Source organism: Macaca nemestrina, chromosome 4 (assembly GCF_043159975.1).
Source record: "Macaca nemestrina isolate mMacNem1 chromosome 4, mMacNem.hap1, whole genome shotgun sequence".
In the NCBI taxonomy this organism is placed as follows: Eukaryota; Metazoa; Chordata; class Mammalia; order Primates; family Cercopithecidae; genus Macaca; species Macaca nemestrina.
In genome coordinates this window covers 100,482,258-100,502,517 of record NC_092128.1, presented here as the reverse complement: position 1 = coordinate 100,502,517, position 20,260 = coordinate 100,482,258, and the positions used below count along the sequence as shown (strand labels likewise).

Here is a 20,260-nt window from a genome sequence, read left to right as displayed (position 1 = left end):
AGTGGCCGTGGGGCAGAAAGACCAATTGCTCATCTCTTTCCACAGTTCACTTTAATAACCAAAGCTGAGACCAGAACCATCTCTGTAAAGATCCATCTTTTAAGTGGTGAACACTTTCCTTTTTTCTTTTTCTTTTCTAATAGAAATTAAGCTAGGAATTTTGACTTGGGGAACTAAATTGTTTTTGCCACACAGAAAGAAGATGTCAGGTGCTTTTTGGCTATTTGTACCTGGAGAAACCTCTTTTGCTTCCTCAAATCTGACTTCTCTGGCTCATTAATAATGTGGCAGTTGTAAAGGTGGGTGGATTTTTTATTTAAAAATGGCTGTGGAGTTCATGTTCTAGATGGCTGACTTTACCGAGTTTAGCTAATTAAATTTTGTGTAAGTGTTCCCGATTTTGTGAGATTTGCTCCCAAAGTGGGATTTTAAGTAGCCAGTCTATCTACATGAGACAAGTGTGTTTACCCCTCCCCCAGCTCACCTGGTTGTGATTAGCCAGATTTAAAACATAATAGAGCAGGTGTGAATGGCTGTCATAGAAGAGCCCTTATGAGGCCCATGCTCTGTGGCCTGTGACAAAGATGCAGCACGGGGCATGTGTTCCAGGCTCGGGGCCTGGCTGCCTGGCTGCCTGGCTTTCGGTCTGGTGCTTAGGAGGGCTGATTGGGCCCATCTGGCTACTTGGGGATCCCCTTCCTTCCTCACCATTCTGAGTTTGGCCTGAAAAGCAAGTTAGCTGCATATATTTTGAACTCCTACGAAGACCATCTGGTCTTTTTGATTCAGTTGTCAACATTTTTTTAATCAGGCAGTCCGTATTAAGCCCTTGCAGTTCTGTGCCTTAATGACATCATGGCAGCTCCCCCACATGGCACAGCAGACACCTCTCTGGACTATGGAGACCCTTGACATGCCCCTTCCTCTCTTAAGTCCTTAGCCACCTTGATGGCTGGCCCGTTTTTTAAAGTCAACTCAGATTTCTCCCACTTGATCCAGCCTCTAGAGGACCATGCGGATGTGTTCCTCATTTCTTTGAACTTTTACCTTCTATGCTCCCTTAGATCTTTGTAGTTTCTCCATCCATCCACTCAGCCACCCATCCAAAAAAAGGCTTATTGATGTCAGATATGTATCAGACTTGGGGTATGTCAGTGAATTAAATAACAAAGATATCCCCTTTCCCTCTTGGGGCTTACACTCTAGCTGGGGGAGATAGTATACATAAACAGTACATGCAATAAGTCCATCAATTCTATAGTATTTCAGAAGGGGATAAATGTAATGGAACAGGAAAGAGGAAAAGCAGAGCAGGGTTGGGTGGATCAGAAGGGCAAAGCAGGAGGCAGTGGCAAGATGCTGCAGGAAGGAAGCAGGCAGGCCTTGGAGACCCTGAAGCTGGCCTGGGCTCATAGGAATTTGTGTGCATGCTTTTGCCTTCCTCCCCAACCAAAAGGACAGGGCCTGGGCCTCCTCACTGATTTCTGCTTGCAACATTTAGCACAAAATGCTTTGCATGTAGTTGGTGCTCTGTAAATAATTGAGAAAATAGAAATGAGTGTGTAAAAATGAATTTGAGGAAAAATAAACCATTTCCTAATTTTTACTTCTTTTCCTGCCCTTTTAAAAACCTGTATAATAAATCTGTGCTTAAGAAGCTGAGATTAGTTTCCTATTTACTTGTTGCTTTCAAGACAAAAGTTGTCACTGGCACAGGGGTTTTGGAAAGTGTTGGTCAATGCCTGGACTACTTTTTGACATAGAGTGCAATGTTAAGATGTAAACGTCAATTCCATTTCAGAAGAGCACAGAGGAGCAGTTTGATTACTGCTGTGGCCAACTTTGTGCTCTACAAGAATCATTATTATTTTTTTGAATAACTTACTTTTGGGAACGGCATAGGGGACAAATCGTGAGTATATTTTATTGTCAGTTTGCCATGAAAAATTCAAGAGTCTCTTGAAAACCTCTGGATATAATTAGCTTTCAGTTTGCAAATATTTATCGAGTTAAATGACATTATCCCAGCACAGAGCAACACCTAACATGAATTGTGCAGAGCCAAAGTCACCTGACCATCGTGTGTGCCACACGGGTTTCAGCTCTTACATGAGGTTTAGCAATTATGGGAAGTCAATACAGAATAGCTTTGTGGGCTGCATTCAGTCGATATAGCTGGGTCTTGAGTTAAAAAAAGATCTAAGACTGCTGTTGCTTTCAGCTGCCCAGTTTAAAACGTAAATGACTCCTGCAGCTGATAAAATTCTCCCTTGAGAGCTCCAGAGCACTGTGTAACTTAGAGACTTGAATTCAATACAGCATCCACCACACAAAGAGTGTGTCATAGGCTCATAGAACGTCAGAGTCAGGAGGCCCCCATGGGGAAGCTAGTTGCAGGTTCCTCTGCCATGGGTCACAATGTGGGGAGGGAAAAGGGAAGCACAGGAGGGCGAGACTCTGAGGGTTACCCACACCCTGGTCCCAGGCCTCTTCCTCCCTTTGCCTGGACATACTTGGCCTGATTTTATTGTGCTTATGATTCTGTGTAAGAGTTTGTATGAAGAAAGTGTTCTGAGGTTAAAAATACTTGGGAAGAAATAGTTTGACTCAAATTAGCTCCCTCATTTTCCAGGTAAACCACCGCAGCCTGGAGAAGGTAAGATGCCCCACTAAGTTGCATGTTCTGCAGTTCTGAGAGCAGCTGGAGATGCACCTCCGTGGGACTGTTTCCTTCTGTGTCCACCTCTTTGTCTTAGTGTGAGGATCAAATGGGACAGACAGGAAAGCCCACAGTGTAATGCAGTAGTTAAATGCAAATGTTATGATCCTTTTCTGTTTTCCACCACTAGAGCAACCATGTAAGTTATCAAACTGTGTTACAGGAAACCCCGATGGTCCTTGCAGGGGGACTCAGGGTTCTGCTTTCTTTAGACAAAGATCTTCCCTTTTATCTGCTTTCTATCTTAGGCTTCTAGATAAAGTTTCTTTTGAAGGTAGGGCTCGTAAATAGCTGTGTTCAGTATTGGTGAATGCTGGCAGCCGCCTGTGCCTGTTGAAATGGGCAGGCTTAGGATGTTCAGGATGATGACTGGCTGAATAGCTGGTTCAAGATGATTGCCCTATTACGTGAGCACCAGGAATAGATTGGCATGAGCCACACAGACTGAAACTCACCATGGAGACTTTTGAGCTGCGTTGTGAAGATTTAAGAATCAGGGTATTCCCAAGGCCTTTTATTTTTTGGCTCTGTTTGTAACTGATACGATGGTACAGTATAAGTACCCAGGTGGAAATGAGGTAGTACCTGACAGGTGATGCCGTTTTCTTTCCTGTGGTTGTTTTTCAGTGCACTTACATTTCAATCGACCAAGTTCCGAGGACCCATGCCATAATGATAAGCAGACCCGCCTGGCTCTGGGGGGCAGAAATGGGAGCCAATGAACATGGAGTGTGCATAGCCAATGAAGCCGTCAACACCAGAGAGCCAGCTGCTGAGATAGAAGCCTTGCTGGGGATGGATCTGGTCAGGTACTGCACGGTGATTCTTTGAAACAACTTCCCAGAAAAGGTTGGAAATGGGGACAGGATGTATTTCTTCCTAAACTTTGCATTTTTTAACATAATCCTTCCAAAGATGGTGTGTGCCTTTTGATAGAAACTTTAAGATGATGGGGTAAATGAATGGATTACAATGGATTCAATACATGGAATGTTGGAATGTTATTTAACAATAAAAAATAATCAAGTGGCTGGGCATGGTGGCTCATGCCTGTAATCCCAGCACTTTGGAAGGCCAAAGCAGATGGATCACCTGAGGTCAGGAGTTTGAGACCAGCCTGGCCAACATGGTGAAACTCCGTCTCTATGAAAAATACAAAAATTAACCGAGCGTGGTGCTGGGCGCCAATATCCCAGCTACTCAGGAGGCTGTGGCAGGAGAATTGCTGGAACCCGGAAGATGGAGGTTGCAGTGAGCCGAGATCACGTCATTGCACTCCAGCCTAGGCAACAACAGCAAGACTCCATCAAAAAAAAAAAAGAATCAAGTATAGATACACACTAAAGCATAATGATCATGAAAACATTATACCGAGGGAGAAGCCAGACACAAAAGGTCCCATATTATATGATTCTATTTATATGAAATATACAGAATAGGCAAATCCATAGAGGCAGGAAGTTAGATTAGTGGTTGCCTGGGGTTTGGATGTGGGTGAGAGAATGGGGAGTGATTCCTAATGGGCATGAGCTTTCTTTTGTGGGTATTGAAAGTGTTCTAAACCTTAGATTGTGGTGATGGCTGCACAACTTTGTGAGTATACTAAAAACCACTGAACTGTATAGTTTAAATGGATGGATTTTATAGTACTTGAAATATATAATATATATATAAATATGAAAAACCATAAACCAGAAAAGAAAAATTGAACAGAGATCACTTCCCTCCTTTCCTCTCTATGTCTCAGTTGTTTTTTCCTCCTTTTTCTCCTCTCCCAGCCGCTATACAGCAGCAGGAACCTGCTGTGCGAGCTGGATAGGGCAGGAATCTTTGTCTGTACACTCCTGTGTTATAAGCACTGAGAACTGTGTGCCTGGCCTGCAATGAGTGATCAATAACTGAATTTTGAATGAATGACTAAAGTAGAAGGTAGGCTGGAACAAAGCAACATTCTGAAATGCCTTGTTTTGTCCCTGAAATAGTGAATTGAAATAAAATCATGACATAGTTGAAAGAAGATTGGGCTGGGAGCTGGAGTTCTTGGCTTTTAGTGTGGATGTACCGAGTTACATCACCTCTCTGGGCCACCGTTTCCTCATTTTTTCAATATGAGGTCTAGACTGGATGACTTCCGAAGAATTCCCAAAGCTAACATCCTAGAAAAAGGAGTGGGGTTGGACTTTGGTTTTGCAGGGGAAATGGCACATTTAGACAGCGGCCTCGGAAACTCACTCCTCTGCCACCTGATGGAGAGGTCTGCCAGGGACACCCTTTTGGTAGCACAGTGACTTCCTGCCTTTCTTACCTTTCCTTACCATTCCTCATTCTTATAAACTCAGCAAGAGCAGCTTCCCTGAGCTGGGGAAAAGGCAGAAAAAGCCAGTTTTTAAAAATCAGTTATTTATAGCTAGTCTTCTCTTGATTCGCAAAATGAAATGTATAGAATACCAAGAAGTTTTGAGCTTATGTTTTGACAGCTCTCCAGTATTTTTTATTGTATTTGCAGTATGGGACTTATAGAACAGGCAAAATTACCATTTTAATAGTTGATTTCTAAGGGACAGTGGAAGAGGATTTTTTGACTTTCTTCAGAGCCCCTGATGTATCTTTTTAAGATTATCAACCAATAAAGCAACAGGAGTTTACTGAATTCTACTTTGTGCTAGACTCTGTGGGCACATGAAGCAGCTAAAAGCTTCAAAGGGATTTTAGTCTGGTTGCAGGAAGAAGAAAATTGAACAATGGAAATTGTAAGAGTAATATAAGAAGATAGTGGGAGAGAGGTAACTCAAAGTAATCTGAGATTTGATGCCACGTGACTGGCACAGAATTCCATGGTGTGGCCTTCAGCAAACACTGCAGGATGTTCACAGATTATCACAGACTGGTCATATTTGTGAATGCTTTGAGGGGGAGGTTCATTTGACCTGAAGCTACAAGGCTGAGGGAGGTAGACAGAGAAGATAGTTTGTCACAGACTTGGCATTGTGATAATTAGCAAGGTCCGGAGTAGATGACAGGATGAGAGTTTAACCTTCACCATATAACTTTAACTCCATCTTGGGCTAGCCATGTCCAGCTATTGCAATAAAAAGGGTGTGAAGAGGACCTGTCACTGGTAGATTCTTCAGGGTGGGGATGGACAACTGGAGAGTGAGCAAGGTGGTGAAGAGCTTCATTGAATGACAGAACAGCTCTCAGGAGACCCAAAGTGGGTAGCTCCATTCTGCACCTTAAGTGGATCTTTGAGTTCAGGGTCTGGTTTCATCTTTAAAGCAGCTATGATCAGTTCAGCCAAGCATAGCCAGATTTTGAAGGGTCATTTCATACCAACAAAATCTTAAAAGTAACTCATGCTCATTACCCAGCATTCTCTCTCTCTCTTTTTTAGGCAAGTCTTGCTCTGTTTCCCAGGAGTGCAGTGGTATGATCTCGGCTGACTGCAACCTCTGCCTCCCAGGTTCAAGCGATTCTCCTGCCTCAGCCTCCTGAGTAGATGGGATTACAGCTGTATGCCACCACACCCAGCTAATTTTTGTATTTTTAGTAGGGACAGAATTTCACCGTGTTGACCAGGCTGGTCTCGAACTTCTGACCTCACATGATCCGCCTGCCTCAGCCTCCCAGAGTGCTGGGATTACAGGCATGGACCATCACATCCAGCCCCAGATTTCTTTTTTAATGATTTAATTCCTGTATTAATTTTTAAGAAACTCCAGATGATATTGATACTGCAGGTCGAAAAACCACAGTTTGAATGGCAAGTTCTAGGGTAGTGGTTCTCAAAGTGTGGCTGGTGAACAAGCATCGCCTGGGAACTTGCTAGAAATGTAAATTCTGGGTCCCTACTTCACACTGAGGGGCCAACAACCTGTTTTAACAAGTTCTCCAGCTGGTGCTGATGCATGGTTATGGTGAGAACCACTGCTCCAGGGGAAACTTTCTGTCAGTTGGTTGCATTCTCTTAATTTGGGGCTCAGTGCCTCCCTAGGTATTGCTGTATAAGGAACCACTACTTTCTCTGGCCTTGCTTGCACTCTGTGCCTAGTGCCAGTTCCTCCCTGGACAGCTCCTATGAGAGCAGGCTATATCCATTTCACGTGCTCTTTCAAGGGCCTGCTAGACTGTGGTTAATTATTCAATGAATACAGCACTTACCCCTATACTTATCCTGGTACTTTGTACTTTCCAGCAGCATGTGAAATCCAACCTCAGCTCAAAGAGACATGAGGGAATGACGGTAGTAATGTAATAGGCAGTGATTTTAAGATAAAGGTATAATTTGTGTATGTTTCCTAGAGGCTTATGGGAATGTAAGCGTTAGGCAATACTGTTTTTATAATGTGTTTTCAGTGACATTTATCTGAAAGCTAAGCTTCATCTGTTATTTTTGATTCACTGTTCTCTGACCACTAGTCCCTTTCTCCTGAGGAAGAGGCACATAAAGACACGTACACATTTTTGCATGTTTCATGAAGTTGGTTCCAAGTAATGAGTAGCCAGTAGAAGCTAACATAAAAGTGGGAATTTGGCCAGGTACACTGGCTTGTGCATGTAATCTCAGTGTCACATGATCCTTAGGGTGTTGCTTTTCCAGCCAGAAACCTCTGTGGCTGGTGGCACCTTTGCCTGAGTTTTGGTCAGGCTGCTGGGTTTTTCTACCACTTGACCCGGCACGCTGTACTCAGCTCACGCTACTGGCCTGGATCTCATGCCTTCCAAGGGCAAGCCAGGCACAGAGGGATAAGGGGTATGTGAGCAAGCATGGGGTCCAGCCACTGCACACAGCCAGGTGTGCCAGCTACAGAAGGATGGGCAGTTCTAGGCGTCGGCACAGGCGCTGGCACAGGCGCTAGCTCTGTGCGAGGCTGCAGCTGGACCAGGCATACTGCAAATGGCTTCCACTGCAGTCACCAAGGAACATGGTGGTGCCTGGCAGCTTGGAAATGCCAGGAACTGCAGAGCCCCAAAGAGGGTGTCACAGCCCTGGCTCGGGGAGCCCCTAGGTCTGGACTCCCCAAAAGACTGCAGCTCTTCTCTCCTTGTCATCACCTGCAATGTGGCAAATGGTGGGGGATGGGAGCATGCTTCAGCACTGTTTGTATTATAGCTCTTTCAGTTCCACCATTTGGCAGATCCCAAGTTCTTGTCCCATGTTCAGGAAGAATGAGATACATGGACAGCTGGAGAGTGAGCAAGGTGGGGAGGAGCTTCATTGAGTGACAGAACAGCTCTCAGGAGACCCAAAGTGGATAGCTCCATTCTGCAGGCGGTCATCCTGACGAGTATCCAGCTCTCAGCAGAGAGGAGACCTGTAGTGGGTAGCTCTCTTCCACAGGCAGGTCATCCCAGCGAGTCAAGGAGGCCCAAAGTTGGTAGCTCCTTCCTACAGCTGGTAGTCCCAGTGTCTGTGTGAGTCTGGCTGAGTCTGGGGTTTTTATGGGCTCAGAAAGGAGGAAGTGCTTGCTGATCGGGTCATGGGCAGGCCCGGAAAAAGCACCGTAAGTTCTCACTCTGAGCTGCGTACTCCACCCAGAACTGGCAGTCCAGGCTTCAGGCCGTTCCTGGCTTGAGGGTGGGGTTTCACTGGAGACCTGCTCTTTTCCCAGGAACCTGTCTGCCTCCTGCCATTAACATGCCATCCATAGTGCCTAGGTTTTTCATCCTGGGGGGCACTGGCAGGCTCACACTGAGCTGCCCTCAGCCCTCCCAACCTCCCTCCCGTGCTTATTGGTGCCCAAAGTCTGGAGAAGCCCAGGGCGGCAGGGGGCTGGCATATCAACACCACCTGAGCATGTGCACACCCAGCCAGGTTGCGAAAGCACCTGGGCTCAGCCACAACTGTGCTGTGCACTGGAGCAGGCGCTGGGAGCAGGAAGAGGTCAGGGAGCAGGAAGCAGGTACTTCCAAGCCTATAGGGGCAAGGGCTTCCTGGGCTCCTGACAGCACAGGGATGCCCAGGTCCAGAGCAGCTGCAGCTGTGCCTGGGAGCATGGGGCTCCCACCCTGCCAACTCGGTAGGGGTCGGGACTCCCACCAGCCTCACAAAGCACGCAACCCAGGCCCCGCCTCCCCATTGCAGCCGGCATCTTCACAGTGGCTCCTCCAGATGGGCCACCACTGCTATCACCAGCACTGTAGGAGGCGAGTCATGAGGATCACTTGAGCCCAGGAGTTCAACACCAGCCTGGGCAACATGGCAAAAGCCTGTTTCTACAAAACAAATGCAAAATGTAGCTGGTTGCACTGTTGCATGCTTGTAGTCCCAACTACTTGAGAGGATGAGGCGGGAGGATTGCTGAGTCCATGAGGTCAGGGCTGCAGTGAACTAGGATTGCACTACTGTACTCCAGCCTGGGTGACAGGTTGAGACCCTGTCTAAAAGAAGGAAAAAAAGGGCCTGACATGGTGGCTTATGCCCTGTAATCTTAGCACTCTGGGAGGCCGAAGCAGGAGGATTGCTTGAGCCCAGGAGTTCAAGACCAGCCTCAGCAACATGGTAAAATCCTCTGTCTACAAAATATACAAAATTAACCCAGTATGGTGGCCCATGCCTGTGGTCCCAGCTACTTGGGAGACTGAGGTGGGAGGTTTGCTTGAACCCAGGTGGGGAGGTTGCAGTGAGCTGAGATCATGCCACTGCACTCCAGCCTGGGTCACAGGACAAGACTCTATCTCCAAAAAAAAAAAAAAAAAGAAAAGAAAAGAAAAAAAGGGAAGGAAAGAAAGGGGAATTTATTTTCTGGATGTTAGGGTGCATTTTTTCTTTTCTTTTTTTTTTTTTTTTTTTTTTTTGACAGACTCTTGCTCTGTCACCCAGGCTGGAGTACAGTGGCACCATCTCGGCTCAGTGCAACCTCTGTCTCCTGGGTTCACGCCATTCTCCTGCCTCAGCCTCCCGAGTAGCTGGGACTAACCACCACACCCAGCTAATGTTTTGTATTTTTAGTAGAGGCAGGGTTTCACCGTGTTAGCCAGGATGGTGTCGATCTCTTGACCTCTTGATCTGCCCGCCTCGGCCTCCCAAAGTGCTGGGATTACAGGCCTGAACCACCACGCCCAGCCTAGGGTGCCACTTATAATCCAAGGTCTGTCAAACATGATAGGTCTGGGCCTCAACATGGATGAGAACTAGGAAGCATTTGGAACCTCTTTGTCAGAAGTATGCTGGTAAATGTTTAATAACCAGCCTGGTGGAGGGAAGGGGCAGCACTGTTTGAGTCCTTTTTCAATTTCCTTAGTGTAAGTACTCCCACCGTAATGGGTTTCAAGCTACCAACAGTTTCACAACTGGCTCAAAATCTCTAAAATTTAACCATCTGCTCTCCAAGCTGGTAGCAACTGGCTCCAGCAGATTGCTGCCTTCTTTCAGTGTTTCTTGCCCTTTCTTCCCTTTGCATAACTACTTTATTCTTTTTTTTCCTGCACACTGACTTTTGCTACTCCCATTTGTGTTTAACAATGGCACTAACACCTAGTCAATTCCAATATTTCAGAACATCTTATAATTCTGGACACATTCCATCAGACCTTCAGCATGTTAAAAATCACAAAAGTCCTTGACAAAAGGCCAGTGTGAAAATTTGGAAAGGTCTGTAATTTGTCTTTAGGTTGTTGGTGAATGTGAGGACTCAGGTGATTTAAAAGGAGGCTCAGTCACCATTTGTAGGCAGGAGGAAGCTGTGTAACCAGAGTTACTATTTCCTGAACACTATGGTAAGACATGCTTTGCACGTATTATTTCATTTAACTTTCACAGTCACCCAGTGAAGTAGGGCTCCTCCCTTTGAGAGGTGAGGACACTGGAGCTTAGGAGGATTAAAGGAGTTGCCCAAGGCCCCAGAGCTAGAAGGCGGCTAAGCCAGGGATCCCAGGGCCTGCTAACCTGAGAGAGGCCACTCCTCTATGTGGTGGAACACATTTTACTTCAACTGTCAATGACACAGGAATTTCAGGACACTGAGAGATGGAGATAAGTCAAAAAGTTTCACACGCTCTTTCCCTAGATCACCTTCACATCCATCACTTGTGTTATTACTCGTCTTAGTCCATTTGGGCTGCTACAACAAACATACCATAGCCTAAGGGGTTTAAACTACACAAATTTATTTTTCACATTCCTAGAGACTGGGAAATCTGAGATCAAGGCACCGGCAGACCCATTGCCTGGGGAGAGTCTGCTTGCTGGTTTGCAGACGGCCATCTTCCCCTGTATCCTCACATGGCAGAGAACAGAGAAAGAGGATGTGTTCTGGTGGCCCTTCTTTTAAGGGCACTAATCCCATCATGGTGCCTCCACCCCTCATGACCTCATCACCTCCCAAAGGCCCCGCCTACCATACCATCCCACTGGGGATTAGGCTTAACATAATGAATTTTTGGGGGAAACCAGGGGGACAAGCAATCACTTCACAGCATTGCCTTCCTGCTTCCAGCCCTCTGGCTGAAGGCTGGGAATTTCCAATTTCCAAAAGGTTGTGACCCCAGAAGGGCCTGGCAGACTGCTTGATTGTGGGGTGGAGGAAGATTATTTACACCTGAGTCCGGCAAGAATACCAGGCCCGTCTCTCCAAGGGGGCAGTGTTGCCTCTTTTTATTACTTTTCCCAAGTCAGTGATTATATGTCCATGGCAAATCTAGTTTTACCTGATTTGAGATAGAAAGGGACGGGGTCTCCTAATCCATGGAGGCACAGATGTTGAAAAGATAAGCAGAGTTTCTAAACAAAGGGGCTTTAAGCAGGGGAAGTACAGGTGTGACCCATCTTTCTCAGTGAGATGTGTTAACTTTTCAGGAATGGGCAGGGTGAGCTTGACATACCTGTGAGAAGGTCATGGGCTCCCAAGGAAAGATTGTCCCATAAAACTAGGAATTGAATTCAGGAGCATCTAATTCCCAGGCCCAGAACAAGCTGGACAAAGCACACACTTTGGAAGGATTTGAACTGCACAGAAGATAGATGTTACAGTGGGACTCTAACCTTGGCCCGTTGAGTTTCTTCCCCTTCCTTGTCCTGGTCCTGCCCATGCGGAGGGGTAGCAGCCAAAGTGAAATTAGGCATGGGGCCAGAGAGCACTGCCCTCTTCTGGGAATCACATGAATCTGCCCCATGTAGGAGGTGAGACTGTTGGGAATGGCTTTAACATAGGCCTCTGGATGCCGAGTGACTTGCGGCCCCGGGTCTCTCTGGCATCTCTTCTGCACCCAGTGCCATGGGATTCATCTGCATTTCTCAGTTGCAGAGGGCGATGGTGTAACCCTGGTGTTATTCACGGCCCTTGTCCTATGGAGCAGTAGCTCTGTCCTCATCGCACGGTAGGAAGAACAGGTGGGAATAATCAGGTGGGACAAAGGGGTATCTCTGACCCACGGTCCTGGCACAAGGGATAGGAGGGTGAAATCAGAATTAGGTCTGTGGATAGTGCTGAGGTCCTGTTGCCAACTCTGCCAGAGGACATCAAAGTCAGCATGGGAGGGCAAGTGCACGTGCTAGGGCCTCAGTGTGGAATGCACACAGGCAGAACATCAGAAGAGTGCACTAGAAATCAAAAAAGATAAGTCACAAGCTCCGAAGACGGGGCTGTTACAGCTGACTGTGTATTCACATGCTCCTAGCACATGTTTGCACGGGCAAGTTGGGGCCCTGCAAAGGCCCTGGGAACAGGATTCTGCCTGGAATGTCTGCATGAGGCATTGTGACCAGGGGGCTACCAGGGACCTGTGGAAAGGAGGAAGGAGGCCTTTGAGTGTGCACAGCTTGGGCTTCCAAGAGGCACTCACAGCACCTTTGTTTGTTCCAGAGCCTCAAGATGAGTGCCTGCTTCTGTTCCTTCTCTTTGGAGGAGATGACATTGACCAAAGGAAAAGTCAGCTGAATTCAATCTTCTAATGGGTTTATTCTTTTATCCCTCTCCTAAGGTTTTAGGGTTCAGCTTTGTAAATCACTGCCTTGTAACCGAGTCTTGCTACATAAGCTTAAAATGAGAAATGTCAAATGAATTGTCATGTAATTATTTGACTACAAACACAAGCCTGTTATAATAATCAGCCTATAGATTCGTTGTATTAGCTTTTCTCCTCCCTGGCAGCATAGTGAAATATCCCTTTAGGAAGCATCAAATTAGATAAATTTGAATAGTTGTTACTTTTCAAGTTGAAAATTCACCAAGAACTGGCTTGTACCACCATTGTAGTAGTGCCATGGCCCGGGTTCTAAGACTCCTGTGTTCCTGCCACCTGAATTATAATTCGAATGAACAGATGAATAAATGGACACTTCCTGAGTACATGGCATGTACCATCCTCTTTCATAGCAGCCATAGAGGGAGGTGGTATTGTTTTCAATCTGCAGATGAGAAAAATCAAGGTTTGGAAAGGTCACATTACTGAAGATCATAATGCCAGTGAGTAGCAGAGCCAGAACTAGAAGCTGGGTCCATTTCTCTCTGAGTCATGTTTCTCTGCCACAGTGTTCTACCTCCAGAAATTTACTGATCACTTTCCTGGTCACAGGCACCAGCACTGCATATTTTCATGGATGTTATCTCATAAACCTACTCTTATAGCAACTAAATGATGTGGGCATTCATTTTATAGATGACATAAAACTGAAGTTCAAAATATATAACCTGCCCAAGGTCACACAGAGGGAAGTACTGTGCAAGAGAAAATGAGGAAGAAGCAAAAGCGGGAACCCCTGATAAACCCATCAGATCTTGTGAGACTTATTCACTATCACGAGAATAGCATGGGAAAGACCGGCCCCCCAATTCCTTTTGGGTCCCTCCCACAGTAAGTGAGAAATCTGGGAGATATAATTCAAGTTGAGATTTGGGTGGGGACACAGCCAAACCATATCAGTGCCCTCTTTAAAGGGTTTATTAATTGGAAAGGCTGGAGGGAGATGGATGTCTCACTTCAAAGGGAATACATATTCTTTTGATGACTGAAGCTGTAAGCCATACCAATAGACGTAGGCTGATAGGTAGGAGGAGATATATGTAGAAAAGACTGATTATGTCTCAACCAGTTGCCCGTTCCTAGTAAGGTCTCTGAGACAGAGACAGAGGACAATGTCCTCTCTGGACACAGGATAATGTCTGGCATTTGAACACTTTTAATAAGTAAGCAAAATCCCTGGTGTAGAATAATAGAGATCAAGGCCAGACTTGGCCTTGATTTCCTTTTGCCCAGGTTAGAGTCAGGAGGGAGTACATGCCACAGAGAGGTGGTTGTGTAAGGGCTAGAGCTGAGCCGGCCAGCTCTGTGGGAGACACAGTCAGAAGAGGGGAAGACAGACAGGGGCCTTCCAAGAGGGAGAAGCCACTGGGGTTCCTGATTTGTCTGTGTGGAAGGGAAATGACGAAAGACAGAAAACACCCCTATGATTTTTTCTTTCTTTCTTTCTTTCTTTCTTTTTTTGTTTTTTTGAGACAGGGTCTCACTCTGATGCCCAGACTAGAGTGTGGTGGCATGATCATGGCTCACCGCAGCCTCAACCTGCTTGGCTTAAGCAATTGTACCACCTCAGCCTTTCAAGTAGCTGAGACTGCCAGTGTGTCCCGCCATGCCTGGCTAATTAAAAAAAAATTTTTTTTTTTTTTTGAGGAAGAGGTCTCACTATGTTGCCCAGGCTGATCTTGAACTCCTGAGCTCAAGCAATCCTCCTGCCACTCCCAAACTGCTAGGATTATAGGCATGAACCACTGCACCTGGTTATCCCATATGGTTTTTTAAGCAAATATGTGAGAAGTGTATTCTGAGATACAGTGCAGTTAATCAGTTTGCTTATTGTTCTGCAGACTTAACATGTTTACACGTGTTGGCATGCTTCATAACTCGGCCTTGCCCAGTCTTTGGTTACTCTAGTAACAATCCTGTGGTATGAAATGACTGAAGTATAGTTCTGGTTTCCTTCCTGCAGGCTTGGTTTAGAAAGAGGGGAAACAGCTAAAGAAGCCTTAGATGTCATTGTCTCCTTATTGGAAGAACACGGACAAGGTGGGAATTACTATGAAGATGCAAACTCCTGCCACAGCTTCCAAAGTGCATATCTGATTGTGGATCGTGATGAAGCCTGGGTGCTCGAGACCGTAGGGAAGTACTGGGCTGCCGAGAAAGTCACAGGTGAGCAGGTGTGGATGGTGGAGAGTTCTGAGGACAGGGAAGGCCACAGAGATGGGGGTGGCCTGCATGTACAGTGTCAGACCTGGAGGAAAGACGTGCTGTTGCGGGTCCTCTCTGTGTGAGACTGTCATGCTTTGGCATGCCTCTCATTTCTGGGCACCTCCAAGAAGAGAACCTGGAGTCTCCTGAACCTGGAGTGAAGCAGTCTTCCAACATTTCGTATTTTCTATTTGCTTTCTGGGAAGAGCCTGCTTTTGACTACCAGGAATTCCATGACTTAAACCACTACTCTATTAATTGGCCAAGAGAATGGTGACTCTTCTTGTGTAATAGGCCAACAAGTCCCTTCCCTGAACAGTAACCCCTTGTCATCCCCAACCCTGTAGATCTTTGTGCTTGCCTTGGTTCTCTAAAATAGGAGTTTAGATCTGTGTGAGGACCGGTGTGTGCCACTCTGGGATTTCTCTGTGAGTGAAGTTCATCTCTCTCACAGTGAGACAGTGTTTCTAGAAGAGCAGAGGACTAGATGGTCCACCCAGAAGGATTTAGTGCCTGTAAAATTGCTGCTCTGCGGCCCTTGCAGCATCTTGCTTCTAACACAGCCCTGGGGAAGGAAGTGTTAGGGGTAGGAGCGGTAGTTTTGTATCCCCACCTCAGCATCCTCATTTTCTGGACAGGATGAGATCCCAGAATGGGTTAAAGGGCTTCCAAGAGGACTAAGTAGTCCTAAGAGGGAATTGGCCCGAGCAGCTCCTTGGGACTGGGTAGTGACCACATGGCGTGTGCACTGCCATTCTTCCCTCCTATGCTGGTGATGGAGGAGTAGGTTACAACACTCTTCTTTCGTTGAACCTATTCTTGGCCTTTGTATTTTTCTTAACTAAATTTACCAGGAAGTCTCTTCCAAGTAATCCAAAATGATGTTGGGGATGAAACTTGTGTGCCATCCCTATCTTAGGGGTGAATGGAACCAAATTTGACCCGAGTTAGAAGCAGAAGATCCATCACAGTAGATGGGAATCAAGCCTGTTTTCTGTGCACAAAGTTAGTTCAGTGTTCAGGGCTTCTCTGGATGATGGGTACATTGTACTCTATACAAAATTGCCCCAGTGAGGCAGTGAATCTAGACTGTGGCTTCCTGGCCAAGCTGTACGAAGGCTGTGTCTGTCTGGAGGTGGGGGTGGCCTCTTTCTATCTCACAAGGGTGCAGAATGGGCTAGTGGTGTCCGTCAGCAATCATGGAGAGTTTCTCCACCTCATATGCCCAGCATGTACCCACCCACCAGGGTGTGTACCTACTCGCCCAGCTCTTAAAGTATTTCTAGAACTAAGGCAGCCAGTGCAGCCCACCAGGTCTCCAACTCTCCTGCAATGCAGGAACTTAAAACTCCTTGATAAAAATCCCTCCTGAAATGAAGTCTTACTATTGAATGGTTCCATCAAGAGTGCTAGTAATCCATGCTTCAAAGCAGTCATATTGCTTTTAAGTTGAACCTAACACTTTTTGATCTATGACTACATTTCAAAAGCCGAGCGTCTCTTCACACTGTAGCTTAAAAAATTACACACAATGAATTCTGCCGTTAGTTAACTAAATATTTAAATAAAGAAGAACCCCAGCCATTTCTTGGACTCATTGACTTCATGTCGTCTGATCCCAGCAGCGGTGTGATGGATTGCAGTAAGATTTAATGCACTCCGTCTCCCAAAGGCTAACATTCTTGAAAGCAAATGGCTGCTATAAATCTGCCCACTGGGAAACTAATATCTGTAGAGTCACTTTCAGGAGTATTTTTTTAATAGCTTAGTATGAATGATGTCAAAATCACTTGTTTAGGCCAAAACTGGTTTTTATTTTTAATTGTTTATAATTGTACTTGTATGGTCCTCTCTGAAAAGATAAATGACAAAGGACCAATGCCCACCAGCCAGGAATGCTTATTTTGGAAGTGTAAATCAGTGAAGCAAAACATACTGAAAGAACTTAGTCCAGCACTGATCCTGCCTCTAGGAACTGGTTTTCAGGCAGTGATGGCTTTCCTGTAGCTTGTAGTTTAGGTTCTTTATCTCCCTTCATTCTCCAAGAATTTGGAAAATCAGCATGCTCCCTGGAAGCAGCAAACAGGAATGGCCCTTTTAAGCTCACGCTGATAACTTCCTAGTGTTTGTGCCCTAGACAGCATCTTGAAGCTGGAAGGCTGAGTTGTCCTGTGTGCATTTGCAGCTCAGGCTTCGAAGAAGACATAGCAAGCTGGCCAGCTGGTATGGAGAGTTTCTGGTCTAAGCCCTCATTCATCAAAGTGGAATATACTCAGAATGCAGGCATTTGTAATTCTAGACTTATTTAGTCACAATTCTATTTTTATAAGAAAAAATTTCCCATAGATTTTTCAAACACATACACACACGCACACACACACTTTATCTCACACACACACACGTGCGCACACACATGTACCCAGACATACATATATTCATGAATATATTCAGTTATTTTAAAAAGATTCGTTATCATTGCCATGTGGTTTTCTAAATGTTGAGACCTGAAAAAAAAGTTGAATGAAGTATTTGATTTGTATTTTTTTTTTAAAAACCATATATATTTGGGCAAGAAGTGGGGATGTGAAGTGTTTTTTCAGGGAGAGGGCTTTCGATAGATGCGATAGAGCATTGCTGTAGAGGAACAGCCTCTCTAGTATAGAGGACACTCTTATGGATGGCTAAGTCTTGTTAGCTCAGTACCTCTTTCAAAGCACCTGTCCCTTTTTTTGTGTGTAACTAATGAATGCTTGGGGCTTATTTAGCCGAAATGAAGAGCCTTACATATTTCCTCTTGATTATGCTTTTAAGATGGATAAAGTGACGTTGCTCATTTAAAATGTGATAATGCCCGGTCAAGACTGGTCAGACCTTTTAGGAGGTCTCCTAGAAAGAGGCTCAATGATTGTCTGTTTCTCTCTTCAAAAATTAAATGGATTCCTCCCTGTGGTTAAAGTCAGTGTTTCAGGGAAAGGATTCCCTATAAATTTCCATTTCTTGATTAAGTCTTTATAAGTATATTTTTAACTAATGGGGCTTTGCACTCTCTGCAGAGGGAGTGAGGTGCATTTGCAATCGGCTTTCGCTCACCACTAAGATGGATGCAGAGCATCCGGAACTCAGGAGTTATGCTCAGAGCCAAGGTTGGTGGACAGGAGAGGGCGAGTTCAATTTTTCCGAAGTCTTTTCTCCAGTTGAGGATCATCTAGACTGCTGTGCTGGCAAAGACAGCTTAGAAAAACAAGAAGGTGAGTTAGTCTCTCCCTCACGATTCTCCTTCTCATAACCCTTTCTCTTGCAGCTGTTTCTGAGAACTTGTCTGAGCTTAGAAGGGTGAACAAAGAGGAATACAGAATAGCCCTTGTATGTAAAGACCAGCTTGTGCTAAAAGTCCCTGATGTGCAGGCAAGAAAACAACTTGTATTTATTTTTACATGGTGCTTCCTCATCCCTGGAGGTTTCCTGCTCCTACCCATGTTGTTCTCCTTTAATCTCTGATGTCATTGTGTTGCCTTTTGTAGTACTTATTGCAGCCATCCTCTTACATCACTAGTTATATATTTGACTCATCTTTCCCTGCTGCACTAGCCTGCTGGGTCTTAAGGGCAGAGGTGTTGTCTCTTACTCATCTAAGGGCCTCCTGTATAGTTTTTTGTTCCATGGACACTTGATGAGTTGAATTGTTGCCACTCCATCTGCCAACTAGTTACTAACTTTATTTATTTATTTATTTATTTATTGAGACAGGGTGTCACTCTGTTGCCTAAGCTCAAGTGTGTTGGCACAATCTCGACTCACTGCAGCCTCCACCTCCTGAACTCACGTGATCCTCCCTCAGCTGCACCCCTGCTGCCATCCCAGTAGCTGGGACTACAAGCATGTGCCACCATTTCTGGCTAATTTTTTTTTTTTTGTAGAGACAGGGTCTCACGTTGTTGCCCAGGCTGGTCTGACACTCCTGGGCTCCAGGGATTTGCCCGCCTTGGCTTCCCAAAGTGCTGAGATTACAGGCCTAAGCCACCACACCCAGCCCCTAGTTATTAACTTAATCAGAATCCATATTTAGGTATATGTATGGTGACTAGATAGCTTCTTTCTTTTGTGTCTATGCGGAAATCCTTCCAAAAAACCCGCAACAGTCATTCTATATTTGTTGGTGATGCATGTATTTTATAAGCCAAAGTTCTGGATCATTTAGAACAGGGGTCAGCAAACTATGACCTGTTGGCAGCTGCCTGTTTTGAAAATAAAATTTTATTGGACTGTAGCCACACCCACTTATTTATATATTGTTTGGGGCGGCTTTCTCACTATAATGGCAGAGTTGAGCAGGTGCAACAGGAAAGTTTCAAAGGAAATTGTGTGGCCCATAAACCTGAAATATTTACTGTCAGGCCAGGTGCATGCTTGTAATCACAGTACTTTGGGAGGCTGAGGCAGAGGATCACTTGAGGCTAGGAGTTCAGTTTAAGACCAACCTGGGTAACTCAGCAAGACCTCATCTCTCCAAAGAAATGAACAAAATTAGCCAGACATGATGATGCGTGTCTATAGTTCCAGCTCCTCAGGGGGCTGCGGTAGGAAGATTTTTTAAGCCCCGGGGTTCAAGGCTGCAGCGGGCTGTGATTGCACCACCTCACTCCAGTCTGGGTGACAGAGTGAGACCCTGTCTCTTTAAAAAAAAAAAAAAACAAAAAGGAAGGAAAATGTTTCCTGGCTCTTAATCTAGAACACTTTAGGACTTTTGCTATAGTACTTATGTAATATATTCTGGGTAGGAAGGTAAGAAAATATTCACTTTTAAATGGGAGCTTTAAAAAAATCAAAATTGTTTTAATTAAAAAAATCTAGCTGGATGAAAGATATTAAATAATGTTGCCAAAACATCAGCTGTAAATCTGATAAAGCCTTTAGGTCTGGCTACTAATTTACAGGAAATACAGAGGATAGAGGAACAAATACGCTATTTAATATAATAATTGCCAAGACCAGCTCGGTTGGGGAGAGCCTAACCCAATGGCGCCAGAAGAATTAAAGACACACACACACAGAAATATAGAAGTGTGGAGTGGGAAATCAGGGGTCTCACAGCCTTCAGAGCTTTGAACAGAGATTTACCCATGAATTTATTGACAGCAAGCCAGTGATAAGCATTGTTTCTATAGATTATAGATAAACTAAAAGTATTAGATTAACTAAAAGTATTCCTTACGGGAAACAAAAGGGATGGGCCGAAATAAAGGGATGGGTCCGGCTAGTTATCTGCAGCAGGAGCATGTCCTTAAGGCACAGATCGCTCATGCTATTGCTTGTGGTTTAAGAATGCCTTTAAGCGGTTTTCCGCCCAGGGTGGCCCAGGTGTTCCTTGCCCTGATT

At 45.2% G+C, this 20,260-nt stretch overlaps 1 protein-coding gene across 3 annotated transcripts in view; it reads left to right on the top strand.

The window, feature by feature from the left end:
• Positions 1 to 20,260, top strand: part of LOC105475795 (secernin 1) — a 72,372-nt gene that overhangs the window by 33,268 nt on the left and 18,844 nt on the right. For 2 of the 3 annotated variants that reach the window (XM_011731310.3, XM_011731311.3), the window contains exons 3-6: positions 2,633 to 2,656; positions 3,347 to 3,528; positions 14,643 to 14,845; positions 17,938 to 18,132. In XM_011731310.3, the coding sequence (XP_011729612.1) occupies positions 2,633 to 2,656; positions 3,347 to 3,528; positions 14,643 to 14,845; positions 17,938 to 18,132 (604 nt within the window). The remainder of the gene's footprint in view (positions 1 to 2,632; positions 2,657 to 3,346; positions 3,529 to 14,642; positions 14,846 to 17,937; positions 18,133 to 20,260) is intronic. The other variant, XM_011731312.3, reaches the window with a different exon arrangement.